The sequence below is a fragment of the Balearica regulorum genome, chromosome 7 (assembly GCF_011004875.1).
Source record: "Balearica regulorum gibbericeps isolate bBalReg1 chromosome 7, bBalReg1.pri, whole genome shotgun sequence".
NCBI classification, from domain to species: Eukaryota; Metazoa; Chordata; class Aves; order Gruiformes; family Gruidae; genus Balearica; species Balearica regulorum.
The window spans coordinates 36,593,990-36,606,010 of record NC_046190.1 but is presented as its reverse complement, the minus strand read 5'-3'; the positions used below and the strand labels follow the sequence as shown (position 1 = coordinate 36,606,010).

At 57.5% G+C, this 12,021-nt stretch overlaps 1 protein-coding gene across 2 annotated transcripts in view; it reads left to right on the top strand.

Annotated features, from left to right (window-relative positions):
* The window catches only part of CDH23 (cadherin related 23), a 207,754-nt gene that overhangs the window by 188,206 nt on the left and 7,527 nt on the right, over positions 1–12,021 (top strand). The window contains exons 38-53 of one of the 2 annotated variants that reach the window (XM_075758935.1): positions 625–846; positions 929–1,048; positions 3,264–3,444; positions 4,386–4,519; positions 4,749–4,958; positions 5,175–5,282; positions 5,828–5,930; positions 6,790–6,915; positions 7,003–7,206; positions 7,438–7,896; positions 8,766–8,882; positions 9,462–9,686; positions 9,770–9,939; positions 10,221–10,358; positions 10,514–10,633; positions 11,080–11,257. In XM_075758935.1, the coding sequence (XP_075615050.1) occupies positions 625–846; positions 929–1,048; positions 3,264–3,444; positions 4,386–4,519; positions 4,749–4,958; positions 5,175–5,282; positions 5,828–5,930; positions 6,790–6,915; positions 7,003–7,206; positions 7,438–7,896; positions 8,766–8,882; positions 9,462–9,686; positions 9,770–9,939; positions 10,221–10,358; positions 10,514–10,633; positions 11,080–11,257 (2,815 nt within the window). Of the gene's footprint in view, positions 1–624; positions 847–928; positions 1,049–3,263; positions 3,445–4,385; positions 4,520–4,748; positions 4,959–5,174; positions 5,283–5,827; positions 5,931–6,789; positions 6,916–7,002; positions 7,207–7,437; positions 7,897–8,765; positions 8,883–9,461; positions 9,687–9,769; positions 9,940–10,220; positions 10,359–10,513; positions 10,634–11,079; positions 11,258–12,021 lie in introns of those variants that run through there. The other variant, XM_075758934.1, reaches the window with a different exon arrangement.

Below are 12,021 nucleotides of genomic sequence, written 5' to 3'. Positions count from 1 at the left end.
AAGGACATCCAAGTGCCTGTGCAGGGCCAGATACAGCTGGAAGAGGGTCAGGACAGGCTGAGCATGACCGTCGGTGAAATCATGGTCAGCAGGTAGATGATGGGACCCGTGGGAGGTCAGTCTGGTTGTCCGAGATGCTCATTTTTGTTCCTCCCTTGAGCTGTGGGAGCATCATGTCCAGGTATTTTCCATTCTACCACATTGCCACCCTTGGTAATAACAACCAAGGTGTCCCCAATGTCAAGGTGAGGACTCACACATGCCTCCTCCAAAGGCAGTGAGGCACGATGGGGTTCAACCTCTGGCTTTCCCTCTGCCGTAGGCTGCTCCCCAGTGTTACCAGCAATGGTAAAAACTGGGTGAAAAGGAGAGGGATCCCACAGAGACGTGCTTTGCTTGGGAACAAGGGTGTGATTTAATCTCTATACGTTTAGTCTGTGCCCAACCGTTACCTGGAGATGTGTCTGCAGCCACTTTTAGCTCTGCATCCCGTTTGTGTTTCTTGGCAGGGTTGAGTCCATGTTGGTCATTCACCTTGACAGGTCCAGCCTTCCCGAGCCAGCTCCAGGCATTGCAGAGCCGATCCCTCTACGGTGCTTAACACGATGTCCCCATGTCCCACAGGCCACCACCACAGTGTACGTCACCGTCCTGGATGAGAATGACAACGCTCCCACTTTCCGGCAGCAGCTGTACGAGGTGACCCTCGACGAAGGTCCCGCCACACTCAACGCCACCCTCGTCACTGTGCAGGCCCTGGACCAGGATGAGGGACCCAACGGCACCGTTGCGTACGCCATCACCGAAGGCAACATCTTGGGTACCTTCCACATCGACAACACCACGGTCAGTAAGGATGCCGGCCCCATCCCGGACGTGTCCCTGTCCCAGTCCCTTCATTCCCGGCCGCTCTGCCCTCACCTTGCAGGGACAGATCCGCACGGTGAAGGAGCTGGACTACGAGATCAGCCACGGGCGCTACACCTTGATTGTCACCGCCACCGACCAGTGCCCCATCGTCTCGCGCCGGCTGACATCGACTGCCACGGTAGGGAGCTGCCAGTGGGGTTGCGACACCGCGGCCTCTTCGGGGTCGAGGAGTTCCCCCTCACATGAGCAGTTTCACATCTCCTTCCCAGTGGTCACCAGTCGCTTTTTCCAGCTGCGGCCAGTTTGCCCAGTTGCTGTCAACCCCCTCCCTCATGGGAATTGCAAAACAGGGATGTGGGCAAGGGATGCTCACGGGTTAATTACCCCAATTACTTGGTCCTGCAAAGACACAAACAGAAAAAATTCCCTGCGTTGCTTTTAAGTTGCATTATATTGCTTTTAGAGGTCTCCCTGGTTCTTCTTGCCCGAAGGGACGGTAGATAGCAAAGCATTCATTTCTGCTTCATCTTTATCTTCTCACATTATTTATCTGCTTTTAAAATTCCTTTTTTATTCCTTGTATGGAGGTTATTTAAAGCCTCTCATCAGTTTTGTTGCTTCTCTCCATAGCTCTTCCATTTCTCCCGGACCACAGTGACCTGAACTTAGTGCACTGCTCAAAGTGTGGGGAGGGCAGGCTAGCAGCTCCAAAGCAAGCATTTTGCAGGAATTGAATATACTGATTACTTTTGTAACTGAAACCAAAATTTGATGGGTTGTACAGCAGACACTGTCCGTGCCCAGAATGATTTTGGGGTCTGCAGGTGGAAGGGATCAGTTAGATCTTCTGTCTTGGCTCCCTATTGTGGACCATTGTGCCTCATCCAGATTGTGGACCATTGTGCCTCATCCAGATTGAGCCAAGCGTTTTGTAGTCCCCCAGAAGGAGATAAGTTCTTGTGTGCAAAGAAAAAAAGAGAAACTGAAGGGAAGATACCAGTGTGGGAAATTTCCGTGGATAAAATCTGTCCCCGCAAGCCTGGCAGCTCTGTGCTCCACACTTGGGCAGGTGGGAAGCCTTCAGATGTATGCATCTGATACCGCTGGAGATGCCTTCCTGGCCCAGGAAAACTGCAGCGGAAACCTTTTGAGACTTGGGGTTTAACTGCCGTCAGGGAAGGCAGCGGCTGCCGGCATGCTGTGGGCGAAGGCAGAGCTTTCCCTGCTCTTAGCCCAAGCAGGGACATGAACTTGGAAACCCCTTCGGCAGCAAGTACTGAAGCTAGAAGGGATAGGAAGCACCCTCCCTACGCGGACCAGGGAGTTGGTGCCAGCACTGCATGAAAACATAGCTTTGAGGAGGAAGATCAGTGATTATTTAAGATCCCAAGTGATGGGAAATCCATCACCCTGATAAGGCGTGCCAGTGTTTGTTTTCTCCACTGCTAGGAAACAGAGCAGAAACTCCAACAGACTCTTCTGTAAAGATTAGATTTAGCCAGTAACAAATGCCCATCTGATGGATTTTACTGTCCTTTTTAACCCAGGAGGTCGGAAAGCTCCTCATTTTCTCATAACTACCTGTACCACCAAAACTTAACCTCTTATTAGCCACTGGAGACTCTCCTCCTCCAGCACGGCTTCTCCTCTCTGCAAGTTCCCCGAAGCAAAGGGATAACCCTCTTTTCGATATTGTAGAGTATAGAGCTATGTAAGTATCTTCTCCGTAGTGTGACTCCTCAGTTAAAAAGCAAGACTTGAGTGCATTGGATCCCCAGCTTCGCCAGCAGCCCCATGGTCTACTCTGTCCTAAAACTGTTGATGCTTTCCACTTTTGAGACCTGCAGGATTGAGTTCTAGCCAGCTAAGTGTGTCGTAGGAAGGGATGCTAACATGCCAGCAGCGTTGGTGGTGGTTTGTGTTGGAATAAGGACGCAAGCTGCAAATTTTTCAACGTTTACTCAGCATTAGGAACGAAGCCCTTGGTGAGCAAGCGTGTTGCGGAGATCGGGCCTCTCCGAACTCGTGGCTCTGATGGTCACATCCACGTCTGTGATTTTTATCTACCTGGCTTGGGTTTCAGGATGTGAATGTGGAAAACACTTGGCTTTTGCATTGACTTCTCCGTCATGGTGCGTGGCGCGCAGGTTGAAAAGGGCCCCGCCTCTGTGTGGCTGGAGTTCCGTAGTGTCGCTGCAGGATGGGTGCGATCAGGAATAACTGAGTTTGAGTCTCTGAACTGTGAGCTGGATGTTTCACGAACAAAGCCAGAAATACGGGAGGTATTTTGCGATGTCGCCTGTCCGTGGCTTCCCATGCTCACAGCCAGCAGACCGGTCTTCCCTTCCATCCCTCTTTTCTCACTGCCCTCCACCCTCTCACCCTGACCGCAGGTGCTGGTGAACCTCAACGACATCAATGACAACTGTCCCACCTTCCCTCGACCCTACGAGGGTCCCTTCGACGTCACGGAAGGGCAGCCCGGCCCGCGCGTCTGGACCTTCCTGGCCCATGACGGCGACTCAGGACCCAGCGGGCAAGTGGAGTACAGCATCATCGCCGGGGACCCCCTCGGTGAGCGGGGATGTGGGGGCATCACCTCTCCTTCTGGCTGCTCCGTGGAGGAACCCCGGCTTGCAGGAGCCGGCGGGAGCACAGGCGGAAGCGTTTCAGAAAAGCCATCCTCCCAGCCAGGCGCTTCTGCGAACTGAGCCTTTCGACACCAGGAAATCCTGTTTTGAGCAACAGGAAACTTAACTTGTTCGTGGCTGGCGAAAGGGGTGGCCGGGGCTTGTGTGAGAGAGCGGGAGGGAATCTGCTGAACTATAAAAGCAAAAAAATAAAAAAGGCAAAAAAACGGACCGCAGAAAGAGAAACCTGCAAGCGCATGGCCCCAACCCCTCACCCCCATGGGGTTTGCAGGGCGCTTGGGGACCAAGTTGCTCTGCACCCCGTGGTGCAGCCATAGCTCCAGCCCCACCAGCACCCCAGAGCAGGTGGCAGAGGAGCCATGGGCGTCCCCAGCCGCGGGGACGTACGGCTGTCCCTCTGTGAATGGGTGGTGACTTTAGCCCAGCGTATCTGGAAGGCAGAGCCCAGTCCCGTTTCCAGGCTGAGCCTGCTGCAAAGCTTTTCCAGAACAAGCAGGATGCAGCCCCTCGGCTCAGAGCTGGGGGGGGTCCGTGCCACGTAGCCCACCCCGCTCTGGCCATCATGGGGCACAGGCAGGTGCTTGGGGGGGCTGTCGGCGTGTTCAGAAAGGCCCAGCCAAGGGGCGCGGGCACCTCTTATTTGGCCATTCAACCCATGCCCTGCTCCTGCTGGTACCTGGGGGTGCATCCAGGAGAGACACCAGACACCATAGCCTTCCTGTGTCTGCACCAATGGGGCGTGGGGGCTGTCATCCCCAAACTCGCCATGGTGCCTGTCCCCTGGTCCAAAACAAGCCATCCCCCTGGGGACCCAGGCCATTAGCAGTGACACGGTACGAGCCAGGGCCCCGCTGTCTCTGGCAGGGGAGTTTGTGATCTCCCCGGTGGAAGGGGAGCTGCGGGTGCGGAAGGATGCTGAGCTGGACCGCGAGAACATCCCCTTCTACAACCTCACCATCGCTGCCCGGGACCGGGGGGTGCCCCCCCTCAGCTCCACAGTGAGTCCCCTGGGGTGGCGTGGCGGGCTGTGGGGTGCCATACCCCATCCCCAGCTTCTTCCTCAGGGTCTCCTCCCTTTCTCCTCCTTCCCCGTGTCCCTGGGGCTTTCCTCCCCCAGACCATAGTGGGCTGAGTGGGGAAGCCCACCTCTTGCCCAGGGATGCCAAAAAAAGGATGGGAGGGATGGAAATAGGTGCCACATGCCCGCACTGCTTCTCTCCCTGGCAGATCCTGGTGGGTGTCCGTGTGCTGGACATCAATGACAATGACCCCGTGCTCCTCAACCTCCCGATGAACCTCACCCTCAGTGAGAACGCCCCCATCTCCAGCTTCGTCACCCGTGTCCTCGCTCGGGACGCGGACAAGGGGCCAAATGCCCTCCTGACCTTTGACATAACATCGGGCAACACGGAGAATGCCTTCTACATCAACAGCACCGTACGGCCCTGGGGATCGCGGCCTCCCCGCACCGGGAGGGTGGGATGCTGGGATGCGGAGGGTGGGCACCCGCTGGCCCAGGAGCCCTGCCTTCCCCGGGCACCCCTGGGTGCCATCTGACATGCTGCCCTCCCTCACACTGCCCTGGCAGGAGATGCCCCAGGGGAAGCGTGCCTCACATCCTTTGTACCTATTTTCTCCCTTTTTTCTCGGTAGAGTGGCATCGTCTACGTAAACCGCCCGCTGGACAGGGAGCGGGTGGCAGAGTACAGGCTGACCATCACGGTGAAGGACAACCCCGAGAACATACGCAATGCCAGGCGGGTAATTACAGACACTGCCGGGGCCTCCAGTGGCGCAGGCGGCAGGGTGGGTGGGAGAAGGGGTACCTGCCACAGCCAGAAACAGGCGGTGCATTTACCCACAGCATTTCTAGTCGCAGCCGCATCCCCCAAAAGCATCTGGGGGCCACAAGGAGGGGGCTGCAACCCCTTACCCACCAGAGAACAGTACCAATAGTATTTAGGGCAAGTCCAGCATCTCATGTTGACTCCATGCAACAGCAGTAGATGTCAAGGAAGGTGGGACAAATTTGAGCTGGAGAACAGGACAACAACAAGGACACCGGAGCATCCTTTGGCCCTGCCAAGATGTCCCACACATCACCCTTCAGGGTGCGGGCTGGGAAGGGATACCCAGCTGTGGGTGAGGGTCCCTGCAGACCCTCCAGGGTGGTCCAGGGAGCACAGCACCATGGTTGCACAGAGCGCCAGCTTTGACCAGCACCAAGCTGGAGGTGGGAGAGGTGGAAGGTGAGCTCAAGGAAAGGACGTTGCAGTCATCGCCCTCTTGTCCCCATTTTCCTGTAGGATTTTGACCTGCTAGTCATTTCCATAGCGGATGAGAATGACAACCGCCCCCTCTTCACCCAGAGCTCCTACCAGGCTGAGGTGATGGAGAACTTGCCCCCGGGTAGGTCTCTCTTTGCTCCCTTATGTGGCTCCTGGAGCCTCCCTTTGGGGCCGGGCAAGGGGAGGTGTCACCCGGCCGTTATGGAGGAGACACGATGCTGGGCAGGGAAAGGCTGCAGGTCAGTGGGACAGGGATGCTGAGTATGAGGGGCTCCTGCCGACCACCTGGGGAGGTCAGCCTTGAGGACACCATGGCTTCGGTCCACGCTGCTGGTGGAAACCCTTCCTGGCACAGGTCAGGCACAACCTTCCAAGAAGTCAGTCCCATCTGGGAATTGTTCAGCTGCAGACAGCAAGACGTGCCCATGGGCTGAGCCAAACCCTGGGGGCAGCCTTGAAGCCAACTTGCCCAGTGTCCCTGCAGGGGATGGGATGCATCACCAGCACCTGGAGCCACCTTGCTCCAGGGATTAGAGATAAAACAGTCTAGCCTGTCCAGGTAGACATTTCCCAGCCAAAGAGCTAGAATTTTAATTTTATTTTTTGCCGCCTTGCCATTTAAATTGCTCTCTACTCCAAGACCTCAGGTACTTCCCCATCCCACCATCGAGGGACATCCCAGGTGAAGGGTTTGGGTGCCTCCAGGTGGTACCCTCAGCTGCAGAGTGCTGGTGCCACCCATCTGACGGATGTGTCTGTCTGTTTGTTTTTAGCCGGATGTCCCACCACCTTGCCTGGGCCTCGCGAGTCGGTCTGCAAGGCTGCAGCAGCCGCCCCCCACCGCCGCCTCGTGCCCTGCGAGGCCCTGCTCTGTCACCTTCTCCATCCATTCATTGCCGTCCCTCATGCGTCACCGGGTTGGGGGTGGGGGGGCTCTGCGGGGGGCTACGATCCTCCCTAATCCTTGTCATCCCATCTAGGGACTCCAGTCACAGTGCTCAATGGACCCATCCTAGCTCTGGACGCTGATCAGGGCAGCAACGCCGTGGTGACCTACCAGCTCCTACAGGCATCCCTGGACCTCTTTGTTATTGACAACAGGACAGGTGAGGCGGCTCAGCAGGTTCCCGTCCCCAGCTTAGGGCCACCAGGCAGCTGTGGGGGTCTGTCACCAGGCTTTTCCCCTTCTCCAGGCGTCGTTTTGGTGAAGCCCGGCACCATGATAGACAGAGAGGCTTTGCCAGACCCTCGCCTGGAGTACACGCTGGTGGCTCATGATGTGGGGGGGCTGAACAGCACCACCAGCCTGGTGGTGACCATCCTGGATGACAATGACAACCGCCCTGTCTTCCAGCCAGCATCCATCACGGTGTGGCTGCGGGAGAACAGCCCCCCAGGTCAGGAGCGGGTCAGGACTGGATGTGAGGGTGGGCAATGGGGAGACCTGGGTGTCCCCCTGGGACTGTGAAGATCCAGCTCCCGGTGTCAGTGCTGGCCAGGGTGGAGTTGAAAGGAAAATTTGGGAGTTTGGGCTGCCCACATTGCTTGACGGTACTTGCCTTGGGACCAGGTTCTTGTTGCCGCTGCCCTTCAACTCTCGCTTGAGAGGGCTGTGTCCCCCTTTCCAGGCTTCTCCGTCCTCCAGGTGACAGCCACGGATGCTGACAGCGGCCTCAACCAGCAGCTGGATTACCGGATCGAGGGCGGTGGCCAGGACAGGTTCCTGATCGACGCCGCCACGGGGGTGATCCGTGTGGCCAACATCAGCATCGACCGGGAGGACCGAGATGCCTACCGGCTGACGGTGGTGGCCGTGGACCAGGGCACGCCGGCGCTCTCCGGCACCGCCACCGTCAGCCTCTTCATCGATGATGTCAATGACTGCCGTCCCGAGTTCATCAACCCCATCCAGACGGTCAGCATCCCCGAGTCTGCCGCTCCTGGCACCGTGGTGGCTGAGGTGACTGCCATTGACCGGGACCTCCACCCCCGCCTGGAGTACTACCTGCTGGAGATTGTGGCCCGTGACGACACGGATGCATTGGTGCCTGACCAGCAAGGAGCGTTCGTGGTGGATTTTAGGACAGGTAGGAGAGCGGGAAGGGCGGCGTGGGCGGTGCAGATCCCTCTCCTCGCTTCTGCTTCTTCTTCTTCTTCTTCTCTGCCTGGAGGTAGGTGTCCAAGGCATGGGGAGATGATGTTCCGCTCCTGCCTCCCCACTTTCCTTTTCCAGCTGCCCTGTCTTCTCTTTCCCTATCCAACTGACTCAACTAACCCTTTTCTTTCCTTTTTGGCTCTCGGCCCACCAGGTTTGTCTCTGTGTCTGTGCTCATTTCTGTCTCCGCACCATCCATCACCTCCCCCCATCTCACCCATCACCATCGCAGGTGGCTCCATTGTGGGCCGGGGGCTGCTCAGCCTTGGCAGACCGGACGCAGGCACCCTCGCTGGGGGGGTGCAGGGCGGGCAACTCTGCGGTAAGTGGGCTCTGCCCTCAGGGAAGAAGGGCCAGGAGCTCCCCACATCTATTTTGGAAGCACAGAGCTGATCCGGGAAAGAAAAGTGCCTTTGTTGGAAAGGATACGGGATGAGACTCTCAAAGATGCCCGGACGCTGAGCTAAGGAGGATGGGGTCATGCAGGGGAGCAGCAGCAGTTGCTCCCAAACCCCTCTCGTCTGCACAACCCAAACCCTTGCCCCGGCTGAGGCAGCGTGAGACCCAGTCAGCTGGGCAGAGCGGAGCAGGCAGGAAGGCAGGGGGTGGAGAGCAGGGGGAGAGAGAAATCGTCTCCTCCCATAGCTGTCGAGTGTTTTCCCCGTTTAGCCTTTGGGGAGAGGCAGGAGGGCAAGCGCAGCGGAGGGTGCAGCAGTCGGCGGGTGCAGACCGGTGTGCCGAGGGTCCTCGGTGGGGGGGCACAGGCACAGCCTGTGACTCCCATCTTTTTGGGGTTCCCAGGAGCTGTGCAGATCAAAACCCCCCTCAACCGGGAACTGGTGGCCACCTACGAGGTCACCATCTCCGTCCACGACAATGCCAGCGAAGTCATCGACCGCTCGGTCAGCGTGCCCAATGGTAAGCGTGGGCTGCTGCCAGGCAGCGTGGGGCCAGGGCTGGCAGCTGCTGGGGGCTGGCACAGCCTTTCCCAGGCACCAGCGCGGCTTCTGGGTAGCCAGCAGCTCTCCCACCTCCCTCTCCATCCTGACCAGCAACATTTCCAGCAGCAGTAGTCCTGGACCAGCTCCCAGCAGGTTCAGGTTCTGCTCTGACCCCTTCCTTAGCGAACAGCCCAAACATCCCAGGGCTGCACTGGGGATGGAGAGGACCGTGTGCCCATAACCGCACCATGGGAGTCACCCGTTAGCATCCCATCACTTCTTGCCACCTTGCTCCTGGTAAATCCAGGCCCATGTGTGAGAAGGAACACACAGATCAGGAGTAGATCTGAAGTAGGTGAGACTGTCCCACAGTCTGCTCAGGGCAAAGCAGCTTTGCTGAATATTGCCGTTTTTCTTGATGAACCAGCTCCATTTAGTTGGCTTTCCTGGAGTTTCATGCTGGTACCTTTACAACCCTGCTTTCTTCCACCCTTCGTTCCCTTCTCTTTCTCACTTGTCCTCTTCCTCTTCTCTTCCCCTGTGGTCTCCACCACAGCCAAGCTGACAGTCAACGTCTTGGATGTCAATGACAACACGCCCCGCTTCCGCCCCTTCGGGGTCACCTATTTCACCGAGAGGATCCTGGAGGGAGCCACGCAGGGCACCACGCTCATCTCCATCTCAGCGGTGGACCCGGACAAAGGTGCCAATGGGCAGATTACCTACGAACTGCTGAACCTCTCCCCGGAAGGCTACGCCTGCCTCGAAGACCCATCGGCAGGTCGGTGGCCTGGGGAAGTGGGAGTCTGGAGCAGGTCGGTGGCCTGCATCAGGTTTCTCATTTCAGGGTCTGTCATCTTCTAGGAAAGGTTGTGGCCAACAGGACAGTGGACTACGAAGAGGTGCAGTGGCTGAACTTCACCATCCGAGCTTCCGACAACGGCTCTCCCCGCAGATCCGCTGAGATCCCTGTGTACCTCCAGATAGTGGACATCAATGACAATAATCCCGTTTTCAGCCAACCGTCCTACCAGGTGAGCTGGGCTCCCCCACCCAAGTCTGTGTGGGGCTGGGCAGTGCATGCCCAGAAAGGACGGGCACAGAGCTGGGGGTTCTCCAGGGACACCTGCTCTTCCCTCTGTCTGTGCTTGAACCATCTGAAGAAGATGCTCAACCCACCAGTGTACTCTGTGTGAACATCTTGTTCTGGGTCCAGCTGTGCCCACCCCTGGGTGCCACCCTGCACCCTTGGTTTCTGCCCGCTAAAACAGCAAGTGATGCAGCAACTGGTCCTACCTGCTCCCTTTGCTTGCAGAAAGCTGTCTTTGAGGACGTGCCATTGGGTACGATCATCCTGAGGGTCAAGGCCACGGATGCAGATTCTGGACGTTTTGCTCTCATCCAGTACAGCCTGGGGGATGGAGAGGGCAAGTTTGGGATAAATCCCAACACGGTAAGGACCCAACCAAGGCTGGAACAGAGGGGGAAAAGGGAGAGGAGGCTAAGCTGGTCCCACCTTTTGTCTTGCTCCCACATCTCACCTTCTGCCCCCTCTTGAGTACCAGCTCTGCCAGACAAGATCCACATGAAGGTCTCTGTGTGCTGCAGGGTGACATCTACATCCTGTCAGCCCTGGACCGGGAGAAGAAGGATCACTACACACTGACAGCCGTGGCCAGGGATAACCCCGGGGACGTCTCCAGTAACCGGCGAGAGAACTCTGTGCAGGTAGGGCTCTCCTCCTCCCACCACCCCTCGTGTGGTGGTCCCCGGGCAAGAAGGTGTTAAACCTCAGGCTTTCCTCCGCAGCAGGCTTGCTGGTGGCTCTGGGGAGGAATTAGGCAGAAGGAAGAGCAGATGTCCCCACCGGCTGTGGGGTGGACGGTGCTGGGGACTTTGTGTCGTGGGGACGGTGCGTCGGCAGGAGGGGACGGAGCAGGAGGGGCAGGGGAGGGCGATGCTATTGTCTGCAAGTGCTCCGGCGTGAATGGGTGCCCCGGCCGCGGCAGCCCCCATTGTTGGAGGCAGGAATTGGGCTAGCAGAGTTACACGAATAGCAGGAAGGGCACCGCGCTCCTGCAGCAGAGCCGCAGGTCACGGCAGGGGTACAGCCACCGAGGGCTGCCCAGCCGTCTCCAGCCTCACGTCACCCAGCCCGCTGTGCTTTGTTGAAGGTGCTGATCACAGTCCTGGACATCAATGACTTCAGACCACAGTTCAGCAAGAGCCAGTTCAGCACCAGCGTCTACGAGAATGAGCCAGCGGGGACATCGGTGATCACTATGACCGCCACTGACCTGGACGAAGGGGACAACGGCGTGGTGACTTACAGCATCGAGGGCCCTGGAGCGGGTAGGTGCCAGCCATGGAAGAAGCTTACCATGAGGAGCAATTTGAGGAGATGTAGGGACCAAGCCTACACCCCGTATCCTGCGGATGATTTGGAGCATGCACTCCCGGGAGCAATACCAAAAGCAATACCAAAAGCGTGGAGCTCCACACTTTCGGTATTGCTCCACAGTTCGGAGTTCCTCATGGTGTGGCATGTTATGACTGCCTGCCTTCATCCTGCAGCCCAGCCTTGGCTTTTCCTCTTGTCTCCCCCACCCCAGCAGGACTTTCTATGTACACAAGTGTGTCTTGGAGCAAACTCACCTCACACTTCAGAGGAAAGCTAAGAAGAGCTAGGAAGTTGTAGGTGGATAGTGATAGTGCCTGAAAGGAGTAATGGGAACCGAGCAAAAGCCAGCATAAATGTAGAGGGAAATGGCAGAAAGTTCATTTTCCTGACAGCCATGGGCTTCTCTGACCACTGCCCTGTGCTGGCCGGTGTAGCTGGCCTGGGCAGCAGTAAAACACAGCCGGGGTGGCCTGGGAGCAGGGCCATTGTCATTGCCCAGTGACGGGGTGTCAGCAGCAGGCAGGGATGCTCAGAAATGGCACCCCGAGAGCATCTGCATCCCTGGCCTCACGCAGCTGGCTCTGCTCCATCACCCCATCACAGAGATTTCCCACCAGTGAGGCGTGTGCTTCAGCTGGTATACTGGTTTCTAATTGTAATTTATCCGGTGCCAAGTGTCCTGAGCCAGAGACGTGGGGGGGGTTTCTGCCCCCAG